The 24,540-nt window shown below is 55.6% G+C and overlaps 10 protein-coding genes across 10 annotated transcripts, besides 14 other annotated features; 6 read left to right on the top strand and 4 right to left on the bottom strand.

The window, feature by feature from the left end:
- Positions 1-876: 876 nt before the first annotated feature.
- On the bottom strand, positions 877-3,725 carry EKO05_0003660 (Urease; the record flags this gene model as incomplete). Its single annotated transcript, XM_059636209.1, has 4 exons — positions 877-1,197; positions 1,254-3,317; positions 3,378-3,590; positions 3,669-3,725. The coding sequence occupies 4 exons, from the start codon at positions 3,723-3,725 to the stop codon at positions 877-879; spliced, it is 2,655 nt and encodes an 884-aa protein (XP_059492192.1).
- A 99-nt stretch (positions 3,726-3,824) lies between these two features.
- Positions 3,825-3,854: a tandem repeat.
- Positions 3,855-4,785: 931 nt separating this feature from the next.
- On the top strand, positions 4,786-6,138 carry EKO05_0003659 (uncharacterized protein; the record flags this gene model as incomplete). The annotated part of the gene is made up of 1 exon (XM_038945307.2): positions 4,786-6,138. One exon carries the CDS (start codon positions 4,786-4,788, stop codon positions 6,136-6,138), a length of 1,353 nt encoding a protein of 450 aa, XP_038800618.2.
- Positions 6,139-6,169: 31 nt separating this feature from the next.
- Positions 6,170-6,206: a tandem repeat.
- Positions 6,207-8,242: 2,036 nt separating this feature from the next.
- Positions 8,243-8,277: a tandem repeat.
- Positions 8,278-8,320: a tandem repeat.
- Positions 8,321-8,634: 314 nt separating this feature from the next.
- Positions 8,635-8,700: a tandem repeat.
- Positions 8,701-8,949: 249 nt separating this feature from the next.
- Positions 8,950-9,154: a tandem repeat.
- A 117-nt stretch (positions 9,155-9,271) lies between these two features.
- EKO05_0003658 (uncharacterized protein) lies at positions 9,272-9,955 on the top strand (the record flags this gene model as incomplete). Its single annotated transcript, XM_038945309.2, has 1 exon — positions 9,272-9,955. One exon carries the CDS (start codon positions 9,272-9,274, stop codon positions 9,953-9,955), a length of 684 nt encoding a protein of 227 aa, XP_038800620.2.
- A 528-nt stretch (positions 9,956-10,483) lies between these two features.
- Positions 10,484-10,523: a tandem repeat.
- Positions 10,524-10,596: 73 nt separating this feature from the next.
- Positions 10,597-10,632: a tandem repeat.
- Position 10,633: 1 nt separating this feature from the next.
- Positions 10,634-10,654: a tandem repeat.
- Positions 10,655-11,514, top strand: EKO05_0003657 (uncharacterized protein; the record flags this gene model as incomplete). The annotated part of the gene is made up of 2 exons (XM_038938663.1): positions 10,655-10,801; positions 10,861-11,514. 2 exons carry the CDS (start codon positions 10,655-10,657, stop codon positions 11,512-11,514), a joined length of 801 nt encoding a protein of 266 aa, XP_038800621.1.
- Positions 11,100-11,154: a tandem repeat.
- A 61-nt stretch (positions 11,515-11,575) lies between the features above and the next one.
- Positions 11,576-11,733: a tandem repeat.
- A 358-nt stretch (positions 11,734-12,091) lies between these two features.
- Positions 12,092-12,121: a tandem repeat.
- Positions 12,122-12,295: 174 nt separating this feature from the next.
- On the bottom strand, positions 12,296-14,017 carry EKO05_0003656 (uncharacterized protein; the record flags this gene model as incomplete). The annotated part of the gene is made up of 1 exon (XM_038945310.1): positions 12,296-14,017. The coding sequence occupies one exon, from the start codon at positions 14,015-14,017 to the stop codon at positions 12,296-12,298; it is 1,722 nt and encodes a 573-aa protein (XP_038800622.1).
- Positions 14,018-15,574: 1,557 nt separating this feature from the next.
- Positions 15,575-16,111, top strand: EKO05_0003655 (Flavin-containing monooxygenase; the record flags this gene model as incomplete). Its single annotated transcript, XM_038945311.2, has 1 exon — positions 15,575-16,111. One exon carries the CDS (start codon positions 15,575-15,577, stop codon positions 16,109-16,111), a length of 537 nt encoding a protein of 178 aa, XP_038800623.2.
- A 690-nt stretch (positions 16,112-16,801) lies between these two features.
- EKO05_0003654 (uncharacterized protein) lies at positions 16,802-17,621 on the top strand (the record flags this gene model as incomplete). Its single annotated transcript, XM_038938454.1, has 2 exons — positions 16,802-16,922; positions 17,023-17,621. 2 exons carry the CDS (start codon positions 16,802-16,804, stop codon positions 17,619-17,621), a joined length of 720 nt encoding a protein of 239 aa, XP_038800624.1.
- Positions 17,510-17,544: a tandem repeat.
- A 920-nt stretch (positions 17,622-18,541) lies between the features above and the next one.
- Positions 18,542-20,000, bottom strand: EKO05_0003653 (uncharacterized protein; the record flags this gene model as incomplete). The annotated part of the gene is made up of 2 exons (XM_038938452.1): positions 18,542-19,473; positions 19,523-20,000. 2 exons carry the CDS (start codon positions 19,998-20,000, stop codon positions 18,542-18,544), a joined length of 1,410 nt encoding a protein of 469 aa, XP_038800625.1.
- Positions 20,001-20,893: 893 nt separating this feature from the next.
- EKO05_0003652 (Cytochrome-b5 reductase) lies at positions 20,894-22,129 on the top strand (the record flags this gene model as incomplete). Its single annotated transcript, XM_038938491.1, has 4 exons — positions 20,894-20,938; positions 21,043-21,370; positions 21,421-21,637; positions 21,697-22,129. The coding sequence occupies 4 exons, from the start codon at positions 20,894-20,896 to the stop codon at positions 22,127-22,129; spliced, it is 1,023 nt and encodes a 340-aa protein (XP_038800626.1).
- Positions 22,130-22,571: 442 nt separating this feature from the next.
- EKO05_0003651 (uncharacterized protein) lies at positions 22,572-24,087 on the bottom strand (the record flags this gene model as incomplete). The annotated part of the gene is made up of 2 exons (XM_038938605.1): positions 22,572-23,770; positions 23,823-24,087. 2 exons carry the CDS (start codon positions 24,085-24,087, stop codon positions 22,572-22,574), a joined length of 1,464 nt encoding a protein of 487 aa, XP_038800627.1.
- Positions 24,029-24,058: a tandem repeat.
- Positions 24,088-24,540: the final 453 nt, after the last annotated feature.

The following is a 24,540-nucleotide window of genomic DNA, read 5'->3' as shown; positions in this document are numbered from 1 at the left end:
GGTAAGCCATATCTTGGCGTATGGCATGCGAGCGTGGTATCGTTACCGCACCTGAGAGCCGCCGGTGAGTCAGTTGGCGTTCACGCTTTTACGCCAACATCAGCCGCATCCAACAACGCACAGCCAGAACTTTTAATCAAGTTATTTGTATACTTCTAGAGTAACTCCTACCAACTCTGTAAAGTGTTAAAAGTCTATCTCAAAAGTTGTGTATGTAGTGTTGATAAGAAAGATTGTGTAGTGCATAGAAGTGGCTCGTCGGTGGCTCTCAGGTGCAGTACAACTCAAGAGGAATTTTCAGGATGTTGTACATGTCAGATCTCTGTAGGTGCGGTACAGGGACAGGATGGCACGTCCTCCCCACCGAGCAATCTGACCAAGCTTCAAAAGACAAGACATCCCGAGGTAGCACATGCTGTCCTGAAGTCTTGTCGCGAACGTGACACGCGTGTGTCGCGGAGCAGGAAACGGAAGTGAATTGCTGATGGATCTCCAAGGGTCCAAGCGGGAGCGCTTGCGTGCCGCCCCACCCGGATGGTCCACCAATGTGCATCTCTTGTTCCCATTATTTTGCCGAAGACAGCAATGGCAAGCCTACATTTTAGATGTGACTTGCGACATTTTTCCACTATCTAAGAGTACAGAAGGCCGATTGTTGTCTAGATCCGCCGCCTCGTTGCCAGCAGCCACCACGCAAAATGTGGTACCACACATCGCACCTCCCTGAAAACAAAGCGGGCTCGGTTCGTCTCATCACAGCAAATCTGCTCTTGCTGTTTACGTAAGCCAGGTGACTTGCGGCGTATTCGACGTCGAGCTTGCATTATGCCACAAGCCGCGCAAATCATCTTCATCACATCAAGATGAATCGACAACTTAGTATACAAAATATCCCTGTGTCAACGGCAGCTCTTCACTTGGCTCAGCGGTACAATGCATCCCATCGGCCTCGACTCTATACGTCTCGGGGTCAACCTTCATCTTCGGGCGCAAGTCATTGTACTTCATGTCCCGCTTGCCGATAGTTCTGCAATTCTTGACGGCTTCGACACGCTTCCTCAGACCATAGGACTGGATGACTCCGGAGTCAATGGATGCTTTGGAGACGAAGGTGATGCTGGAGGAAGGCACCAAGGGGGCGAACATGGGTCGCATAATGATGGGCTCTACGGTGGGAATCGAAGCGTTGGGGTCGCCCTGTGCATATTAGTCTCGATGCATGAGAGGGTTCGAAGGACGAGAATTAGGCTTACCATCTGTGCATAAGAACAAAATCCACTCTTAACAACCAACGCGGGTTTGACACCAAAGTTTGCCGGCCGCCACAACACTAAATCCGCGAGTTTGCCGACCTCAATGCTCCCGATAATGTGACCCATTCCTTGAGCGATAGCCGGGTTGATGGTATATTTGCTTATGTACCTTTTCACCCTGAAGTTGTCCGCACCTGTGCCTTCGTCCTCTTTGAGATAACCACGTTGGACCTTGTTCTTGTGCGCTGTGTTCCAGGTGCGGAGAATGACCTCACCGCATCGTCCCATGGCTTGTGAGTCGGAAGACATCATCGAGATGGCACCAATGTCATGCAGGACGTCTTCAGCGGCGATGGTCTCGGCGCGTATACGTGATTCGGCAAATGCTACGTCTTCAGGAATGTTTTTGGACAAGTGGTGGCATACCATCAGCATATCCAGATGCTCATCCAGGGTGTTGCGTGTGTATGGTCGAGTAGGGTTGGTCGATGAAGGGAGAACATTGTCGTGTTCAACGACACTAATGATATCTGGGGCGTGACCTCCTCCTGCACCTTCAGTGTGGTAGGTATGGATGACCCTGTTCTTGAATGCGCCAACTGTTTGCTCGACGAAGCCAGACTCGTTGAGGGTGTCTGTGTGAATCAGAGTCTGGATGTCGTACTCGTCACAGACGGTCAAGCATGCATCGATGGCCGCCGGCGTAGTTCCCCAGTCCTCGTGCAGTTTCAAGCCGCAGACGCCAGCTTCAGCCTGTTGCTGTAGAGGTCGCACCTCTGCGTCGTTGCCTTTGCCGGTGATGCCATAGTTCAAGGGTAGCTTATCCACAGCCTGCAGCATTTGCCTGATGTGAGTCTTGCCTGGCGTGCAAGTTGTGGCGTTTGTCCCAGTACTTGGCCCGGTACCGCCGCCAAGCACTGTGGTAATACCCGATGCGATCGCCTCATGTGCCTGTTGTGGACAGATGAAGTGGATGTGGGTGTCGAAACCGCCCGCGGTGACAATCTTATGCTCGGCTGCAATCACATCTGTGCAGGATCCAACGACCATGTTGGGATCGACACCTTGCATGACATCTGGGTTACCAGCTTTGCCGATGCCAACAACGATGCCGTCCTTGATGCCAATGTCAGCTTTGTAGATGCCGGACCAGTCGACAATCAGAGCGTTTGTAATGACAGTATCGAGGACTTCGTTGTCAGATCGGCCTCCAGCCTGACCCATTCCTTCTCTAAGCGTCTTGCCTCCACCAAACGCGCATTCGTCTCCGTACGTTGTGAGGTCCCTCTCGACCTTGACCCAGAGATCTGTAGCGCCCAATCTCACCAAGTCTCCCGTCGTAGGGCCAAACATGCTGATGTAAGCTTGGCGGTCCATGGTGCACATGTCAACGTGTGCGGCGTCGCCAGCTGGTTCGGGTGCGTGGAGGAAACCTCCGGCGGTCAGTCTCTCCACGATGCCATGGGCGACGCTTGTGTCGTGGATGTGGCCTGAGGCGATTCGGTTTCCCCCCTTGATGACCTGGTTCCCGGCAATCTGGACCAGCGTGACTGTCTTGATGTCGCCAGGCTCGAAGCGTACCGAGGTGCCGGCGGGGATGTCGAGGCGGAAGCCGTGGGCGCGGACGCGGTCGAAAGACAGTTGAGGATTGGTCTCGATGAAGTGGTAATGCGAGCCTACCTGGACCGGCCGGTCTCCCGTGCTCTTGACTCTGAGCCTGATGCGCTTGCGCCCCTCGTTGAGCGTGATGACGCCAGCCTCCCCTTTGACGGCTATGATGGCGCCGGGCTGCTTCTCGTACTCGTACACGCTCGCGTCGGGAAGGGGGAACATGTCGTTGGACGGAGCAGGCAGGAACGAGCCGTAGAGGGCCTTGTCGAGGTCGCCATCGTCGGTCGAGATGGGGTGGTGGACGGTTACGAGGTAGGTGCCGGTGGGGAAGGTGCCTTCGACCATCAGCTCGGCGAGCCCTGCAACCACGGGGGGCTGGACGTGGCGGCGGCCAAGCATGGTCTTGCCAATGGCCATGAGGTCGGCGACGGAGTGGTTGCCATCGCGGATAAGCTGTGCGCGTTCAGCGTGCTGTCACCGTGCTGTCACCGTGCTATCACGATGTGATATCACGTGAGTAGGTAGATGGGTGGGTGTGTGGCTGCCGTACTTCTTGGAGGTTGTTCGCAATGAGCGCCTGTAATTCGTCAACCGGCCTGGCTCGATCAAGTACGTGCGGAAGTTGGTGGTGGTGCTCACAGTTGCTTCACTCTGGTTCAGCTTCACGCCTCTTGCCAGGCGGCGCTGGGCGAGCAGGCCGAGCTGCGAAATGACAAGCTTGTCAAGCTGTGGTGGGGTCAGCGGGGGGCAGTCACATCATCATCATCGTCCTCCTCGTCCTCCTCCTGCTGCTCCTCATCATACGGCCGCGCCCAGTAATGACTCGGGCGAATCACGCACCTCCTTGGGACACAATTGCATCTTGTCTCTGTACTGTGCACTGTCTCACCGCGAGAGCCGTTGACGTCTGAACAAGCGCACGCGGGGCCCTCGAGTCTACCGCAAGGCTCAAGCTCCACGCCAGACCAGACCATCCCAAGCCAAACCAGATGAAGCCACGACGCCCTCACCCCTCACCTCTTCGAGCCTTGCTATTCGTCGATAAGGCAGCTCGCCGATAAGGAATGCTGACAAGTTTGCTCTCATCATCTTCGTGCCCACTCGTACAAAACCGCACAAAATCCCCATCAGATGCGCTTCTCCGACTTCCACCTCAGATCCACCACCTCCAGTCTTTGCAGCGGCCGTGTGTCTTCTCCGTCGCCTCGGTATACAGGTAGTCGCGCGTGATCCCAGCCCACTGGTACCTGGGCTTTGTCCCATGCATCCGCACCCATGAACCCAGTTCGCAGAGACCATACACCTACACTTACCACCAACCATACCATCCGCTCCTCGCTCACCGCACGTGCAAAGCCACATGGAAAACACACCAGTGCTACGGTCATGCCTAGTAGGTCGCGTCGGTTGCGGGACCTCAAACACCGTGCACAAGCCCAGATAGTGGGCATCTCAATGGGTCGTGGAGCTCCCTCTTTCTGATGTGGAGCCTTGATCAGGCGGACGCGTGCTCTCTTGTCTGCAGCCGTTCCCAACGTTCCCCATGCGGACAGCCTTGCCGCGCCCTCCACGCATAGGGTCGGCAGGGCCCGGCTTGAGTACAGTCGCATGGAACATGGCACCTAAGCGAGCGCAGCATGGGCAAACCTACACGTAAAACTTTGTTCCAAGACGGTGGAAAGCAAGGTCTCGATGCGAGCGAGTCATTCGCTCCCGATGTCGTGCTCGCCCCACAGCTATTCGATATGCCTTCGCCTCAACCACCATGGAAAATATTTTCATCATCAGGTAGAAGTCAAGCAGATAAATACGGCGTAGGTCCTGCGATGCAAGTCTCCAGTCTCTATCCACCTCTCTCTCCATTCTCTGTTCAGCTCGGATAAGCCTCCCGGGAGAAGTCGTCATGTCCACCACTTCCGCAATGTCAGATGCGGCTTCTGTCCACAAGGGCAAGTCCTTCTTCCGTTCGGTTCCCTTCCAGATTGCCGTCGCATGTGGTGTCTCCTTCACGGCGCCGGGCATGTGGGATGCGCTCGGTGGACTGGGAGCAGGCGGTGCTGCAGAGCCCTACGCCGTCTCTGCTGCGAATGCCCTTCTCTACGGTCTCTTTGCTGTGGTCTGTGTTCTTGCAGGAGCCATCAACAACCGCATTGGACTCAATTACGGACTCGCCCTCGGTGCGATTGGATATCCGCTCTACGGCGCTGGACTGTACACCAACAGCACCAGCACAAATACATGGTTCCTGCTTTTTGGCAGTGCCCTTTGTGGCATCTCCGCTGGCTTCTTCTGGGCCGCCGAGGCCGCCATCATTATCGGCTACCCGTCTCCCAGCGATCGGGCATTCTACCTCGCTGTCTGGCAGTCCGCCAAAGCTGCTGGTCCCATTGTCGGCGGTTCCATTAACCTGGGCTTGAATGCGAACCGCAAGACCGCCGGCTCTGTGTCATCGTCCACCTACATTGTCTTCATTGTAATCATGTGCCTTGGGCTGCCCATTGCGCTCTGTCTTTCGCCCGCACACAAGGTGTGGCGCAAAGACGGCACCAGGATTGTCGCGGAGCGCGCGTCTAGCTGGGGTCAAGAATTCAAAGCCGTCGGCAAGCTGATCGTCAGTCGTCGCGTCTTGCTCCTTCTTCCCGCCTTTTTCATCAGCTACTTCTACAACGGCTTCATGAGCACTTGGCTCACGAGCTACTTCACCGTTCGCTCGCGCGCTTTCAGTTCTTTCTTCACAAACTTCGCCGGCATCTTCAGCTCTTTCATCATTGCCTTCCTGCTCGACAACCAGAAGATGCACATCAAGACCCGCGCCAAAGTCGCCTTCGTTTCCATCGTGACGATCCTCGTCGGGACGTGGATCTGGGCCACCGTCTTGCAGAAGCAGTTCTACGACGCCAGCACTGCCCCCTCGTTCGACTGGTTCCAGGGCGGTTTCGGCAAATCGTACGCCCTCATCTTCTTCTGGCAGTTTGGCGGACAGGCATTCCAGCAGTTTCTGTACTGGCTCGTCGGTCAGTACGCCACGGATCTCTCCAACCTGAGTCACTACACCGGTATCTTGCGTGGTGTGGAAGCGCTTGGCCAGACCGTGGCTTGGGCTATGCAGTCTGAGGGTAACGCCAACCACCTTGTCTCCATTGGCATCAACTTTGGATTCACGGTGTTGTGCATCTTGCCTACCTGGATTGTTCTGTCTGAACTCGAGGGCAGCCATGAGGTGGTCGTCATCGAGGATATTGAGGCCGAGAACAAGCTATCCGGCAATGCGTGAGCGGATCCGCCGGTTTAGATTGATATTTTTAGTGTGTGTGTGTGTGTGTGTGTGTGTGTGTGTGTGTGCAAGATACCCCAATTTATTCGTCTTGTTTCTTTGAATGATTTGGCTCGATATTTAGTTCCTGTGATTCATCAGTGACTATATCAGCGCTCACAATCTTCGGACCCACCAGAATGCTTGTGACAATATTGATCGCTGCTCTGTCTTGACATGTTCCCGAGCTGCCATTCGAAACACCTTCCAAGTAACTCAGTGTCAGTTCACACCGTGCATGATGTGTAACATATTCTTTGTTTGTGGTAGCTCCCTAGTGATGCTGACGTGTGTAGTGCTGGAGTAGCTTTAGAGGGTAGAATCCAATGCGAAACCTTCTGTTCCGCACACATCGATGGTCTCCAAGACCTCGATCTTTCTGCTGATAAGCCTGATAGAGGAAGAAACACTGCGTGGTGGCAACAAAGACACGCTTCGACTCGAACTCGAGGAGTTCACGAGTTTCCACCTCATTTTCCTGACTATCGAGGCAGAACCCGAACTATTCGTGGTAACTTTGTAACCTCTCTATCCCATTGGATATATATATTCATGCCAGCTAGACAAACTGAAGCCACTCAAACGAGCCTTCAAAACTACACCACTGCAGCAACGTATCAGATAGGAAAGAAGAAAGGACTAAGTTTCATGAAGAGCCTTGGTCTACGAGCATCTGTAGCGTACAAAGTAGCGCAGAGAAGGCGCTTCGTCCATGAACTACCACCGACGCTACGGTGCGCTCCGTCGGCCTAGACGGAAAGAGGGAAAGATGGGTCAAGTCGGTGGGTACTCACGCATTCCCCGTGAAGTGGCACCGAGCTGACTGGGAAGCATAAACAGCTGGACTCCTTAGCCTAGCCGTCGGTAGTCTGCAATACCGATACGTGACATGACACCATAAGTCTTTGTTTGAATAGGACGTGGCGATGTTGCTTCAGCGGTCATTCCGAGTTGTAGACGTGGGTGGTCAGGAGCCGTGGGCGCTTGCGTAGATGATCCGACATGGAAGCAGCTCTCTGCAGGAGCCGCATTTAGCTAACGAGCTTGGCTTTTGGAGCTAATAGATGCATTGGTACCTAGGCCACGGGCGAGTCCGGCGTTAGCCGGCCGCTGATCACGTGTCAGCTGAAGACCGACTGCAGCCGCACGAGCCGAAGAGACAGAGCGATCAGACGGTCCACGGAACGCGCTTCTTGGTTGAGGATCAGGTCGTTTGGCCAATCGGAATTGGGTGACTGAGCTCTGGCGTCCGGTGCTCCCACTTTCTCAAAGTAAAAGCATACGAGCATTCTGATTGGATGCGTAAGTAGATTTGCTCCTCTGCCAAGTCAACCTTTGGCTGAGGTAGGATTCGTTATTGCATGTCTGTTAAGTCAGACCTGAGATGGAGTCAGGACGATGTAGTTGGATGTCTTGTCTGTAGCCTCTCTTCAAGATGCAGGAGAGTATTTGTTGGAAGCTATAGGGAAGCCGTGGAGGTCTTCTTGTCCAGCCACGGCTGCGGACATTGGCCTTGTTGAGTGGGCGTGGTGTGGCGCTCCTGCAGGTCAGCCACGCGTGCAAAGCAAGAAGGCCTGGCCGTTTGGGGCAGACAATGTGGAGCGCAATCATGTCGGAAATGGGTTTGTAAATAGGAGAGCGGAGATGAGGATGCGGCTCGGGCACAACGTCCGCCGGTAGACACGACCCAAGAGGCACGAAAAGCAAAAGCAAGCATCCCAGGAGATTGGCTCCGGGGACAAAAGGGGAGGCACGTGTTCAGAGCCGCCACATGAAGATGCAGTACGCGCAAGGTAGGGGTATGGTGGAAGGACGGCGGTTTCACAGGGCAAGTGGCAGTGGCACTGTTGTTTCCAAGAAGCTGGCGTGGAGTGGGCGGCAAGGTGTGCAAGACGCTGGCCTGCTGTGCGTGGCAGAGGCGGACAGTGCCTAGATCAGCGGGCTGCAGTGTGGTGCGTGTCAAGAAGCCACTGGCGTGGAGGTCGAATGAGTCGTGCGTAGGCTGGGAGGGATGTGAGGGATGTGAGGGGTGGGACTAACGACGTGTGGACGCCAGAGTCTGGTTGAGGGAGGGCAAAAGGCAAAGCAGAGGCAGACGCAGTTAGCATGTTAGCATGCTAGCATGTTTGCATGTTCGCATGTTCGCAAGCGGGCGGAGTTTTTCCCTATTGTCGACATTGCAGTGGGGGGGCTAGGGAGCTGACTTGTGGGAAGCGAGGGAGCGAACCGATTCTCCAGATCTGCAGCGCCATGCATGCAGCCCCGTTAGCGTGGCGGCGGCAGGGTCGAAGAAGGATGGGCTGCGAGCTGTCCCAAAGTGCGAACGCAGGTGGCGATATTGCCCTGGACGCAAAGGGAGCGTGGATGACTGGGTAGTCGTGGTGGTTGGTTAGCGGTGGATGTTCAAGCAGGGCTGTCCGCCCGTATGCCTGTCGACGTCTGCGTGCAAACGCATCAAGGGTGTCGAGGGCGTCGAGGGTGACGAGGGTGACGAGGGTGACGAGGGTGTCGAGGGTGTCGAGGTCCGGCGATGCAGGACCCACTCGCAGTGGAGACGCGGAGCTTGTCCGGCCCATCAAAGCGCGGTCTCGCCACTGCACGGGCGTCATCACCCGTTGTGCGCGACCCAGATGGCGGATGGCGGACGGCGCACGCCCTGGGCTGAACCGGAGATGCTTCTAGGTGATCGGCTGCGACTAACTGTGCACCACTCCCACCCGCGCCTGGTGGAAGCCAGCGCCGCTGATCCTGCCCTCTGCACTTGATCACCATCATCACCACCACGATCATCATCATCATCACCATCACCATCACCGTCATCATCACCATCACTCCACCATCATCACCATCACCATCACCATCACCATCACCATCACCATCACCATCACCATCACCATCACCATCACCATCACCATCACCATCACCATCACCATCACCATCACCATCACCATCACCATCACCATCACCATCACCATCATCAACATCAACATCAACAACACAACGCAACCCCGCACGCTGGATACTACTTGACAACACTTGGACGTTGCGCACTTCCCAACACATCCCACGCCTGCACAGACAACCGCAGCCAGCCATGGCAAACCTCTTCGGCGACTTCTCCTTCGACGCTCCGTCACCGTCCCCCTCACCCGCGCTGGCCGCCCACCACGAAGCCGAGCGAGCCCTCATGAACTGCTCCCCCACCTCGAGGCCTGCCACGCCTCAGCACCCCTACAGCCGGCCGCTGACACCGCCGCCGTGCACCATGGGCGACCTCGCCCAGCTTCTGGGCGGACAGAAGCTCTTCATCAGCACCTCGCGCGCCCACCACATCCCTGCCGGCCCACCCACTCCCCCCAGCGACGACGACACCTTCCCCGCCGGCCAGCAGGCCTCGCGACCCACCTACTGCCGCGCCTCGGCCTCGATCATGCGCATGCAGCGACAGGCCCACTCGCGTCTGCAGTGCTGCTCCTCGCAGGCCAGGGACATTTCCCAACTGGTGCGCATGATCGAGCAGGAGGAGCAGTGCTGCGTCAGCGGATCCGCCTCTTGCTCCCCCTCGACATCCTCGCTCGTCGCTGGCTCAGCGGGAGACGACGAGGGCATCGGCATGGACTACGACTGCCCGTTGCGCGTGACAGAGCCCCTGTTCTCGCGCCCTCTCTACCGCGCAGGCGACCGTCACAATGACAGCGTCCGCGTCAGCAAGCACGTCCGCATGCGAAAGCGCTCGAGCACGGCAAAGGATGTCCAGGAGAGGCGGAAGACGAAATAGACGGTGGCTCAGGTGCACATTTGATTTTCAGGCATTGCGACGGCGTTGGGCGATTCTTTGGAGCGGCGTCATCTACCACGCGAGCCTTGACGGCGAGCGCTACCGGGGATTGGACGGACCAGCGAGAGAGTGTGTTGGGAACCAGTGCGGCGAAAAGGACGCGGGGAACCGGAGCTGGGTTTCTGTGATTATTCTGCTCCCTACGGGTTGAGCCTGGCGTTTTAGCATGACACGGGGCCTAGCAGCCACCACTACATGTGGCCTATCCACATGTTGACCACCACTGACCACCACTGGCCACCACTTCTGCATTCACACCTGATTCACATGTGTTGTATCTTCCCACCTTGACAACCCCGTATCGCACCTTCACACGTTCCCACGTTCCCACGTTCCCAATACCACACATGGACACCCGCCCTCTCTGCATGCACAAACGTTTATGATGCACCCGAGGCTGCGGTCCTCTGCACGTGATCTGCGGAGCTCCCGGGATTGCGATCCTTTGTGGCACAGCACCACAGCACGGCAGCACAGCAGCGACAGCAGCGACAGCAGCGACAGCAGCACCGCAAGGCTGACCCACTTTCGGCGAGTTGTGGTCGGTCGCATTTGCATCGCAGCGCAGCTTGCTGGACTCGCCTCACCGCACTGCACCGCACCACCGCACCGCACCGTGCCACCGCCGCCGCCGCCGCCATGTCTGTCCGTCGAGCAGCGGCGCATCTGCCCTCGCGCTCCGTCCACCTGCGTATTGTGCCGCGGCCAGCCAACCTGTCGGAGAGCCGAGAGATGCTGCGCGTGCTGCAGCGCTTCGGCGACATCAGCACCTACAAGCACCTGCGCGTGCGTCGTCCGTCCCATGGCCTGCAGCCACGACGATGCCGAGCTGACACGGCGACCAGTACGAATACCACAACCCGGCCGACAACGTTGCGCTCGCCATCTACCGCACCCCCGACGGCGCGCAACAAGCCCTCAACGCCTCGCCCCTGCGCTTCGCTCTTGAGCGCCACGCCAACCCCGCCGAGCTCTCGTACGCGGCCGAAGAGGCAGAGCAAGATCCGGCCTCCCTGCCACGCGCCTCGTCCGCCGACAACCTCTCCGAAATGACGCGCCCCAGCAAGCTCATGAACCGCGCCCTCTCTGCCTCTGCCTCTGCCTCTGTCTCTGCCTCTGCCTCTGCTTCTGCCTCTGCCCCAGCGCAAACGCCCACAACCCCCACCCCAATGCCCTTTTCCGCGCCCGCGTCCAGAGCCACCACCACGAAATGGTTCCAAGTCACCGTCGACCGGTCACGCGCCGTTCACCAAGACTTTGTCCAGAGACAGCCGCTGTGGAAACAGTTCACCCCGATGAAGAGCATGGCCCAGGAGGACCTGGCCAAGGTGGTCCCTCACCCAGGCCTGAGTGACGTGACCAAGCGGCCACCCCATGCGCATCGCACCCCGAGCAAGGTATTGAAGAGCATGAGCAAGTGGGTCGAACATGGCATGCCCAGTCTGAGAGGCCTGTGGGAGGAGGCTCAGGCTCAGCCTAGGAGCCCCAGACGGCCCTGAGAGCGCCCGAGTGGGGAGTGTAAGCAAACCTCTGGCCGCTGCTCGCCACGTGTTTTGACAAAGCATGAAGAGCATGAAGAGCGTGAAGAGCATGAAGAGCATAAAGAGCATGAAGAGCATGAAGAGCATAAAGAGCATAAAGAGCATAAAGAGCATAAAGAGCATAAAGAGCATAAAGAGCATAAAGAGCATAAAGAGCATAAAGAGCATAAAGAGCATGGTTGAAGACGCCTGCACTTCGCGCGCCCCGACATCTACATGTTCCACCAGCGTATACTGGCGCTGCACCAGACCACCACGAATCATTCCTTCGTATGCTGCAGCATGCACTCACCGCCAACCTGCACCCATGTCCGCTATCCACCCAGGCTCGCGTTTGCATTTGGGCACATGGTCGAAGTCGGTCTCGGCCTCTTCTCACCCCACGAAGCGTTGGTCCAGCTCCACGAGTTCAGATTATGAACAGCTCAAGTGCGGATAAGCACGAATTCATCGGCGCTGCTGGAAATGAGCTGCGATGGTGTGCTTCTGATGTGTCTTGGCGCGCTGCTAGGATAGGATAGAGGGTCTATCGCTATGTTGTTGTTGCTGTTGTTGCTGTTGTTGTCGGGACTGGCAGAGGCTTTCATCTCGCACTGTTGTCCCTCTCTTGTTCCTGGTGTTTGGTCTCTCTCGTCGCAAGGCAATACCACCTGACCCACCTTGAACTGAGGCTTTATTGCAATGTAGTTTATTCTATCTGCAAGGAGCACATAAGACCAGGCCTACTTTCGTGACTCTCTCAACGCTCCTCCTTGAGAACCTTCAGCTCCCCCTCGCCGCCCCCAGGCCCCTCTTTCCGCCCCGTCTTCCTCTCCCGCTTCTCTCTCTTCCATTCCCTCTTCGCATCGGCCCTCTCCCGCTTCAACGCCCTTCTCTGCGCCTTGTACTCCTTCTTCACCTCCCTCCACCCTTCACTCCTCTTCGCTTTCCCCTTGCCCTTGCCCTTCCCGTCCACTTCACTCGCGGTGCGCAGATCCATCTTTTTCTGCCGATGCGCTCGCGCCAGCTCCCGTTTCCGACTTCGTAGCTCCCGCTTCTGCGTCCGTCGGCATTGCTTCTGCGCAATCTTGAGCTCGGTGGCTTCCTTTTCGCGCGTGGCTGCTGCAATAGCAAGGTCCCGCTCGTGCGCTATCTCCGAGGCGCTCTTCTTGCCCTTTGAGGATGCGGCTTCGGCCGCTTGGTGGATCGAGTCGATGCGCTTGAGGAACACGGCTTGCGCGTCGTTGTAGTCGTCGTCTTCACTGTCTGAGGAGGAGGAAGAAGAAGAAGACGAGTCTGAGCAGATAGATGAGTCGGAGTCGTCGGAGTCGTCATAGTCGTCGGCCTTTTGCTTCCCTACCGTCTTCTCCGAGCGATTCTCCAATGCTTTCTTGAGCGACGCCTCGCTTTCTTTCTCTGGTGGATAGGTGTTGATTTTGCGATCGCCGTGGAAGACGCCCGTCTCTTGACCTGCCACTCCCGCAGGGCCTTGATAGGACGGTGGCTCATCGTATTGAGGCGGCTCACTCCTCGCTCCGTCACTTGGCCCAGCAGCATGAGTGCTTTGAACTGCCGCTGCTCGACCGCTGTACGCTGCAGCCCAGGCCCCATTGTCCCTACCAATCTGCTGGCCCAGGGCTCCCGCCTGTCTTCCAAACTGCTCTCCCGCCGCTCCTGCTTGACGTCCAAACTGCTCTCCCCAATTTCCCATCCGTCGCCCAAACTCTTCTCCCATCTTCCCCAGATTCTGACCAAGCGCTAACCAATCCTGCGAAGGGTTAGATCGCCCGCCACGCCCGCCACCGCCGTGAGCAAACCGTCCTCCACCATCACGTGGACCGACCTGAGGCCCGAAAGGGCCAATGCCCGGCGCGCCGAAAGGACCGTGACCTGGTGCGCCGAAAGGACCGTGACCTGATGCGCCGAACGGAGACCATGCCTGTCCATGATGACCACCTCTGCCGCCTGGGAATCCGTGGCCTGGACTTGGCCCAGCATGAGGGACAGAATGCGGAGGATCATCAGCGTCCGCAATGCCCCTACTCGTAGCAGCTGGTGGTGCATTGAAGTCACCTATTCTCCCAACCGGGATGCTCTCGCTACTCGCAACATGCTGAACAGGAACATGCCCTTCGTAGGCAGGTGCATGTTCATGCTCATTCACATCCTCTGCTTCAGCCCCTTCGTCTCTCATACGATACTCCCACACCTCGGGCTCATCAGGTCCTTCATTCGCGCTGACGCGGTGGGCCTCCATCTGGCTGGCGTCCAAAGCGGCAGCGCCACTATGTGCATCACTCAGCGCAAAGTCATACGAGGGCGGAAGGTCTTCATATTGAGGGCCTCCAGGGCTGTGGAGAGGTGTTGGGGTGAAGTCAGTCTCAGAGTCGTCTGGTATGGAGGTCGCGCGTGGCGAGAAAGAAGGGCTAGGTGGCGATGAGCGCAAGTGCGGGACATCGGTGGGTTGTGATTTGTCTGCCATAATGGATGAGGGTGTTCGGTATTGGATAATCGTGTTTGGAAGGTGCTGCTCGACGTCGTGATGGCCAAGAGATATACAGCATGTGGAGTGCTCCACTTCCCGTGGTGATGCTGAGGCGCAGCTCTAGGGCTGTGTCTGTTGCGCTGTTGCCTTGCTGCTTGCGCCCGCCGTCCAATCGCAACTTTGCGCCACGCGTCTGACAGTCGCAACAGGCCCCGCATCAAGTAGGGATTCGGCTTTGTATGGATGATGTGATGGACGTGCAAGCGAGGTGCGGGGCAATGTTACACGCCATGACTTCAACTCTTATCCTTTGATTGCATCTTCGTTTGGGTATGGAAAGCACGTGAAAAAGACGGTGTCGTCCACCTGTCCAGCTGCATAGCTATTCGCGTACAAGCCCTCTTAACCCGGCTCTGTAACAGCTGGTTACTCGGCGTCTGGCCTTACTCCGAATCCGGATGTGTTGTCAGGCGACCAGCAATCCATCAAGACGGCGTGCAATCGTCCGCTTCTGTTCTGCCGCTATATGGCTTGATGATCATGTTGAGATATTTTCAAGCTTCTGCGCAGTCATTCATCACCAGCGGCTTCACCCACCAGGATCAAGACGTTCTGCACTTCCATCACCATGAGCCAGCTCATTGTGCCTATTACAGAGCAATGGCTACAGCACGTCCCACTGTAGCGGTGATAGGCCTTGGTGATCGGCTGCCACTTTTGAACTCCAGCAAGTTGTTGACCAAGCCAGGCCCTGCTGGTCTGGTGACACTCAAAAACCTTCTCGAGGAGGGCTTCGACGCCACTTGATTCGACAGGAATCCGTATGTGGGGGGCATTTGGTAGTATACTGAAGAAGACAAGACTTCTGTGCTTCAAAGCAGCGTGGTGAATATTTCAAAAGAAAGAGTAGGCTTGCAGTTCGTTGGTGGCCTTCAGTATGCGTATACGGTTGACTGGTGTCAGGGCTGTTTCACCGATTTCCCATACCCAGAAGGTCTGACAGATGCTCGATTTGGAGTCTTGGGAGAGGGTCATGCTTACAACCCTGCAGATGTCGTTTCGTATCCTACAGCGACTGAAGTGCAGAAGTATCTAGTCGAGTACGCAGCGCACTTTTGTCTTGGGCCATATTTTCGTCTGAATACTTCCGTTGAGCAAATCAAACTTGACGACGTTCGACAGAAGTAGGTCATTGAGATTGAAGGCCAAGGTGCCCAATACTATGATAAGACAGTAATTGCGATAGGCGGAATGACGGGTCTGCCGAATATCCCAGCCGTTGAAGCGCTCGAGAATTTCAAAGGCACGAGCAGTTCAGGGGAAAGCGAGTGATGGTAGTTGGCTTCGGAAATACAGCTGCAGATACAGCGACGCAGCTCGCAGATGTAGCGGAGAAGGTTTGCAAATCGCACAGGAACGGCGCACGCTTTGTGAGTTCCGTACTATCGAGACAGCAAGGGATGGTCTGACCACGCAAAGCTTCCCCGGCGAGTCAATGGAAAGCCTGTTGACCAAACTATGAGTATACGCTTGTTCACCGTTCAGTGCTGGATCATGAGCGATTTCCCTGCGTTTGGTGCCAGTATGTTCGATAAGTTTGTCAAGGGCCTGCAGGATAAGAGTTTCAAGTTGCGCTCTGAGTGGGGCTTCGAGCCTGCTCAGGTGACTCCGATCGTTTCTGACACTCTGGTCGACTATCTCGAGCGCGGAGTCATTCGATCCACCAAACGCATCAAGCGTACCTTGGGAGACGCTCAGGTTAAGCTCGATGACGGCGAGACACTTGATGTCGACGTTCTGATATGGTGCATGGGGTATAAAGCCGACTTCAGTATGCTCGAAACCCGATTCAATCCTGCCGCCAACTCAAAATCATGGTCGGAAGCAAGCGGGTCAAACGGCAAGTTGCTTGCTCGATTGTACCACAATGTCTTTTCACTCGAAAAGCCAAACAGCCGGACTTTCTTGAGAAACGTGCGCTTCACAATATCTGGTTTCTATAAATTTGACATGGCAAGTATGGCTATAGCAAAGATCTGGAAAGATGAATTAGATCTCCCACCTCTGGCCCGTGGAGCAGGCTGTAGATGAGCATCACGCTTGGCTGGCTAAGCAAGCAAGACCTCGCTCCAATATCCCGCCTGGTATGGTAGAACGTGGGGCCCGGCTTCGCCACGGATGATTTGGCTGGTACGGGGGTGAACGAGTACCTTGAATATGGGTACAAAGGATGGTGGTTTTGGGCTGGCAGTATGATATTATGCAACTTGTTGATGGGTGGAATTCGGAGCCCGCATATCCATCGTTACTTTGAAGGCAAAAGGAAGAAATGGAGAGGAGCTTTAGATGCCATCGAGAAGGTGAATGGTGTACCGAGTGCAGACGCGAAGGACGTCTGAAGCCGTTTGTAAAATGACGTCGCTGTTACATCAGGTCACCTTTTCGACAGACCCAAGGTTCTCTACCATTTATGTGAATTAGTACCAGTTGTAATCCCGAGTAATACTTGTCCAAGACATTGTACGCTTCCTATTGTGGTGGGTGTTCGTTTGGTGATGTAGAAGTACTCTGACGATGATCTCAGCCAGCGTCGACCAATCAGGAACGTACCACCACCACCGCATGGAAACCACGGATTCAGCTCGAACTTTCTTCCACGACACGACCTCCAGACACTGAAATAGATGCAGTCGCGGATTGCTCACAGTGCTTCTGTTGCTCTTCTAATCACACAGTACACAGATGAGCAATCGACTTTCGCTTGGGACAAACAGGCAGACAATGGCAGCTCAGATGCGGTTGCATGGCTCCTGCAGCTGTGGTCGATTCCGCCATGCGGTCGACCTGCCCTCACAACAGACCGAACGAGCTGAACTGCGGTACGACAATTCTTCTGCGTCGCGTATGTTTCCAGTCTATCCGTACCTGCGGGCTGGCGTGAACTTTTTGGAATCACGTCATAGCCCCACCCATGTATCAGACTGAAGCTAACGAACGAACAGGCCAACATTCTGCCAGCCCACTCACTCTTTGGCTTCGAGTGCCACTGCCATGGTACACCTCAGCAACCTTCGCACAATTCCCTGACGAGACGCATTCGAGCATCCAGCGCACGTTTGTATCGCCCTTCACACCAACGACGTCCAACAAGTTCTGCGGATACTGTGGCACCCAGCTGTCCTCATGGAACGAGCGCACGCGCGATGATGCCCACCATATCTGCCTGCCAGTGGGCAGTCTGCTGGACGAGGACCAAGAATTGCTGAACACGTTGGGCTTTTTCGGCGATAGCAGCGACGAGGAGACAAGCGTTGCTGCCCCTGCGCGGACAAATCCTACGCGAACAGTTGTGCGATCAGAGCCGCAGGTACGTGGCGCTCCATGGTTCGAGGAGATTGTGCGCAATACGAGGTTGGGTCGCTTCAGACAGCAGCGTGGTGGACATTCAGACAATGGCGTCCAGGTGGAATGGGAAGTCGCCGAGTGGACTGAGGGGGACGACGACGGTGACGGTGACGTTGGCGACAGTGGCAGTGCCACGCCAAGCAAGAGGAAGATCGGTGACCTCGAGGTTGAAGACTCCGATATGCGCTCTGCCTGAGCTCTGCCTTTGTTATCTTCATTCGTCAATGCTGCAATATGATGAGAGCTTACGCACAACTACGACTGCGACACAGAGGTAACCATGATGTAAATTCAGACAGCACTGCAGACATATGCAAAGGCTCGAAGTGATGGCGGTGAAATCTTTTGAGAGGACAAGTGAATGCAAACAGCATGGCATGTCACTACGCTTCATCCAACCCCTTCTCCGGACGCGAATGGTTGTGGCGCGGACACGTCTATCCGTTTCGGTAATGTCTTACAGGCGTTGGCGTTTTTGCGCTCGCGGCATGTGCAGTTGGGTTTTGGCTATGGCGCAGGAAAAGAAGAAGTACGTCGCAAGGAGAAGGGCATGGCTCGTATCAACCGGCTGAACTGATGGCTCCGGACCTTAGAGTCGAGAAGCCGGCTGATAAATATAGGTCCGAGCTGATGGCCACTATGGAGCCGCATGAACTGCCGGGTAGTGCAATTCGTTGAGCGGTTTGTGGTGTTGCCATCTCTTCTTAAAGCAGTCACCTGACATGCCCATTCCACTCACCATAGAAGAGTGCCAACGAGGCGAAGATGGGATAGAGACGGGAGGAGAGAGGCAATTTATGTTATCGACAACGAGCTAGAGAGAGGCATGGTATTAGCCAGAATCCAGCTCACGTGTGTTGCATATTCTCGTCATGTTGGCCTCAAACATTCAAGCAACAACGCATAAGTACCATAATAGCGGTACCCTCTACTTAGGCGTCTTCTATGTTCCCCACGTCATTTCAACATTTTGCCATGTTTTGAGATGTCTGCCTAGTAGGCTACTTTTGTTAGATTTCCATAGTGCTCAATGAGATGGCTGCTCTGAAGATTTAGCACCAAGAAAAGAACAAGGCCTCACCGTATATAAAACGACTCGTATATCTTCCAGTTTGCTTAGTACAGACACTTTGCAAGGCCGCCAGACGAGATTTTGCTAGCCATCCCTTCATACCTTCCTTCTGTCGATCCCTCTTCGTCACGTTCCTGTCCCTCAGACGTTTTCGCAGCACAACTCGCTCCGTCAAGATTGTTGTTAGCACCAGCCAGGTTAGGCGCACACTCTGAGGCCTGATCTTCGCCCCACTTATGGTCGTAACCATCGCAGAGCCTTTGCCAGACCTTGTAGTCATCCCAAGCATCTCTATAATGGCTTGTGTTGATGTTCCTATAGTGTTGTGGAGCAGCCCAGGTCTTAGTCTCATATGTTGAGGACTTACGCCAGAATCTGAGACGTCGCCGTGCGCTGTTTGAGTTGGTGTAGGAGAAGTGCGGGCATACAACGCCGTCGCAATTCGAACGAAGGCCACCAGGGTCGCAGAAGACTGTCGCAAGATGGCTTATGTGAACTTTGTTACGTGATGGCGACTTGGAATTCAATCGGAGGAAGGAGGCCCGCTTCAGTATTGGCTGCATAGGCGCCTTCGAAAGCACATTGTGTGCGACGGCGGTAGCGACCTCTGCTGACCTGCCTTCCCACTTGGAAACTAGGTACGAAGTATCATCGTCTACGATACTGTGAAATATTGTATCTTGTGCGTCGCCAATCTCTTCGAGTAAATCGTATCGGTCACAACTGTTCCAATTCGAGCCCGGTTCTAGCCTGGATGTTACCTTTTCCATCTCCTGCAGCGCAACCTCGTCAGAGTCTTGCATGTCAAGGTTTGTATCGAAGCCTTTAGTTTCGCTCATGCCGATATCACCGCCGGTGATGGTCTGTAGATGCTCGAGTAGTACCACGCCAGTTGGAATCTGTCTCGATAACGTCGATTTATTCTTCACCGTCTCCCAACCTTCGTCAGCTTCGGCGGTTTCCCGGTCGAGAGTCACTGTTCGGGCTTGAGTCCCATTGTTGTGCGTATCGAGCTAGGTGCGTACCTTCGTTCAGCCTGTAGTTGGGCTGCTCCGGCTCGACGCCTGGCTCCTCACCATCAACAACATCGCTGAAGTCGTCCTTGCTGTACTTGTAACCAGGCATCCGGCTGCACTCGACCTCCACGTCGCGCCACAAGTCGAAAGCTTTTACAAGCTGTAATTCCCACCGAGTTTTTCCGGCGCCTTCGGTGCGCAACGCTTCCAGGTGGCACAGGTCGCGGTACAGGTCGATCTTTTCGAGTCTCCATCTCCTCACCAGCGCCTTGTGGCAAACCATCTCCAGTCCGCGGCCAACGGTCTCGTGCTCAGCAGTTGCTCTGGAAAGGAAAATGCCGCCACGGCGCTCCAGTGCGGCTTGTGTCTCTGCGATTTCGAAAATGTGGCTGCGTATGAGGCAGGTCGGACAGACGGTGATTTTGAGCGCGGTGAGCTTCGCACGAAGACTGGGGAACACCGGATGGTTGCAAATTTTACGCGCCATGTCGAAGTGGTGGGTTGGCTGGAGAGACGACTACAGAGGCGGGGCCGGCTCTTGTGTAAGAGTGAGGAGATGAACCCAGACGGAGGAGGGGAGCAAAGAGGAACAGCAGGAGACGGCTTGATAAAGCATCAGATTTTGGATGAGCAAACGAAACTTGTGGGAGACGCAAAATGCGAGGGAAGTTTCCCTCCATCTTCTTCCCTTCACCTCGAGACTGTTCTGGACGCAACATGGTCGTTATTCGTGTGCACTGTTACGGGAAGCGTGCTCTCTGTGTTTGGCAAAATATGGTACCCTGCTTCTTGTGCCGCAGAGAGAGCCGGCTACAAGCCGACCGTGCTCAAACAGGAGGTAGTCAACGCTAGTCTGCAGACTTCCTGCAACCTAAAACGGCACAAAAGAGTTCAGCTATCTTTGCAAAAGCCGCAGAGCACGAAAAAATATGCTAAGGACCTCTAGCACTACGTAGGGCTACCTATAAAGTCGCCGCTGAAGCATTACGGTCGCCTTTTCCTGCAAAGCGAGAGCCAGCGTATTTGAAAATGGCCTCATGCCTGCTGCTCTTTCGAGAATGAGAGTGAAGGTGACATGTGAGGTCATATAGCCAGAATCGCTTGCAGCTCGTTCCACGCTTGTGTTGCAGATAAGCCTAGGGAAATGAGCAAATTAGGTGTTGCCTGACTGGATGGATTGCACTTGGTGGAGTGATTTCAATGTGGTGTCGAGTCGAGGTTGTCGGCCATTCGGCGTTCGCACGGGCAGAAACGATGACGTTTTCTTGGCGTTAGCTGCGAGCTTCGAATCTCGATGAGCTTGCCGGCGCGATAGCACAGGATTCTTCCTCTGCCAATTGCACTTCCTCTCCCTTCCATCCCATATCCATCTGTCTCGCCATGTTCGCCAGGCAATTCTTCCGCCCAGCCAAGCAGCTGCAACAGGTGCGCTCACACCTTCACCCATTGTGCCCACACCTTCACCCTTTGCGCCCACATTTTCCCGAATTGTGCCATTACCAAGCATCACACCGCTGACTGATTAACAGCATGTGCGCCGTTATGCGTCCGAGGCGCCCAAGTCCGGTGGCAACAACACGGTCCTGTATGCGGGCGTGGCTTCTGCCGGTCTCGCCGGTGCCTACTTGTACTTGAGGGGCGGCGACGCTGCCTCGGGCCAGGCGGGCGCCGCGCCTCCATCGGCTGAGGAGGGCAAGATCCCCAGGTCGACAGGCGAGGTCAAGAAGGCCTTTACGGGTGGTGACCAGGGCTTCCTGTCGCTGGTGCTCGAGAAGTCGGAGATTGTCAACCACAACACCAAGAAGCTGACGTTCAAGCTGCCCGAGGAGGACCAGGAGAGCGGCCTGCCCGTTGCCTGTACGTTGACGCAACCCTCGACCTGAGACTGTCTGCTAAGTCCACGCCAGCCGCCATCATCACAAAGTACAAGGGCCCCGACATGCAGAAGCCCGTCATCCGCCCCTACACGCCTATCAGCGACGTGGACCAGAAGGGCACTGTCGACTTCATTATTAAGAAGTACCCCAACGGCCCCATGTCCGAGCACATGCACAACCTCGAGCCCGGGCAGCGTCTGGACATCAAGGGCCCTATCCCCAAATACCAGTGGTCGGAAAACAAGTTGTAAGAACACCTGTTCCTCTTGTACACATCCCTAATCGTTTGCTAACGTCGCATTCCAGTGACCACATTGCCCTGATTGCAGGTGGTACCGGTATCACCCCCATGTGGCAGACGGCCCGCGCCATCTTCAAGAACCCCCAGGACAAGACCAAGGTCACGCTGGTCTATGGAAACATCTCCGAGGAAGACATCCTGCTGAAGCGTGAGTTCGAGCAGCTCGAGAACACATACCCCCAGCGCTTCCGTGCCTTCTACGTCCTCGACAACCCTCCCGAGCAGTGGCAGGGCGGCAAGGGCCACATCACCAAGGAGCTCCTCAAGACGGTCCTCCCTGAGCCCAAGGAGGGCGACAAGATCAAGATCTTCGTCTGTGGTCCTCCCGGCATGTACAAGGCCATCAGCGGTGGCAAGAAGAGCCCCCAGGACCAGGGCGAGCTGGACGGCTACCTGAAGGACCTGGGCTACAGCAAGGACCAGGTATACAAGTTCTAGATGTGTTGAGAGGGCTGTACGATATGTCTGCCAGATATAGATTCCCCCAACAAGCAAGCGACCGCCATTGCTTCACACCACCTTTCGCCGCCGTTGAGATGTGAACTCAAAAGCAATTACCGTTGACAAGTGAATCTAGTGCGACAAGCCCTATCGTTGCAGAAGAAGCATGCTACAACGCTTTAGCGGCAGCTTTTCAGGTAGTGCTGCTAGAGGCCTTTTGCGTACGTGCTGGTGCTTTGCGACTTTTACAAACATGGCTGAAGTCTTATAGTGTCTTCTTAGATTGCAGATAATCCACAGAGTGGCACTGAATACCCCCTGCCGTACGACTGAGCACTATCAGCTTGTAGCCGGCTTTTTCTGCAACGCAAGAGGACAAGTTGGTATAGTATTGATGGTATCCTAGCATGACACACGTAGCAAACCAACTGACTACACCCTACTCTTCAGGCGGGTAGACAACAATACGGTCGATATCCGCACCCTTATAGGTCTGGTTGTTGAACAACCCACCAATCTCAATCGTGTTGTTCCTGCCCTTGTCGAGATGCAACTGCAGCGGCGTGCTCAGAATGATACCCTTGTGCGTATCCCGCTGGTACAGGCTCTCGACCTGCTCCGTCCTGCCGTTGACAATGACGCTCGCGATGCGCCGCAGCTGCCATGAACCGCCAATGCGGTCCGGGCTGCCACCGGGCTGATCGCCGAAGCCCATGTCGTCTGTGTTCTGGTAGTAGAAGGAGACCCACTGCGGCTTGCCCTCGCCCTGGATACCGGAAAAGGTGACTTTGCTGTCGTTGCCGACGATGCCCGTCAGGATGATTTCGTGGCTGCCGAAAGCAGCTTCTTGCTTGAAGGCGGTGCCCGTCAGGGTCGCGTCTTTGCCGTAGTAGGTTTTGCCCTTGATGGCGCGCACTTCGCCCGTCTTGACGTCCAGGTCGTACACGTCGTGCCACTTGACCTCGAGCGACTTCTTGGCTTCGTCAATCTCCACAGGCAGCCAGATGTAGCGCGACTCCCACAGGCTGATCGAGTCCCACTGGTCACCGAGGTAGAGGTAGGTTGTCTTCTTAGTGCCATTGATGCGGAGCGAGAAGCCGGATTGCGAGTTGTAGGTGCGCGTGTTGAGGGGAGCGACGATGAAAGGCTGCGACCAGGGTCCCTCGAGCTTGTCGGCACGGAACGCAACGACATTATTGGGTCGGTACCCAGTCTTGTGGCTCATTAGCGCGAAGTAGCTCTTCTCGGTCTGGATGATGGTCGGAGCTTCGAGGTCGTATTTGTCCCATCGGTGAACGACCTTGTCAAGAGCAGTGATGTTGTCGTTGTAGGAGCTGAGGTATACATCGCGTCCTTCGCGACGGTCGCCATTGGAGTACAGAGCATAGGCTCTGCCATCTTTGCGGTCGACGAAGAGGCCGTAATCCTGGGACCAGTTGCCGAGTGGGAGAGTTGCATCGACAAAGGAGTAAGGCCCAGTGATGTTGTCCGCCTGCGCGAAACCCTGAAGAAGCCAGCCGTAGGTCGAGTTATCGGCGTGCCAGAACATGTGGTACTTTCCCGTCTGCTCAGAGAAAGTAACCTTGGGTCTCTGGATAATGTGCTCGGTCGAGATGTAAGGGTGGCCCTCAATTGGTGCTGCCAGACTCGTCAGCCAGCCGCCGAGATGCAAACAGTTGAATCAACTTACACAAAGCCATGCCCTCTGGCGTCCATGTTGCTAAATCGTCTGAGCTGTACACACTCACACCCCCGCCCTCGACCTGACCCTCAATCTTGTACTCTCCGAACAAAAAGAACTTGCCCGTCTCCTTGTCCACTGTCACGCCGCCAGCATGAGCGTTGACAAGCGTACCATCAGTAGCCCTCCATCGCGCACCAGGAACAATCCATTTGGCAGAAACAGACGCAGCAGCTAGCAGCAGCTGACAAGAGACTGAAGCAAAACCCATCATTGCTCACAAACGTCTCAAAGCGAGGTACCAAACATCCCCACAACATGGCAACATTATTAATATAGCACCTGCAGCGTGCCAGGATGTTTACCGGCTGTTGGTCCAAAGCCAAGGCCAATCCGGGGTATCGCTCGCCGAACCGCCAGGCACAGTCAGGGCTGATCTGGGATGCGGGGCTCCGCACCCCCGTTGCAGGCAAGATCAGCACGCGACTCCGGGGTTTTGGGCGGCGCTGTTGCCCTTTCGCGGTGCACTCGCTACGGCCTCACGGAGAAACCAAGGCTCTTGACGGTGAGGGGATGCAGCATCATGCGCGCATGTGCGCAAGTGCTACTTCATTGAGAAGGTGATCCGGATCATGCCGAGAGGATTGGGTGACGTGACGATAGGCCAAGGACGGTGCGATGGATGCAATTCTACCCTGGCTTCTGCAAAAATCTTGCGTTCTGATGT

This window comes from Ascochyta rabiei, chromosome 5, assembly GCF_004011695.2.
Source record: "Ascochyta rabiei chromosome 5, complete sequence".
NCBI classification, from domain to species: Eukaryota; Fungi; Ascomycota; class Dothideomycetes; order Pleosporales; family Didymellaceae; genus Ascochyta; species Ascochyta rabiei.
Note: the sequence above shows the minus strand (reverse complement) of the source record. Positions and strands in the feature narration are given on the sequence as shown.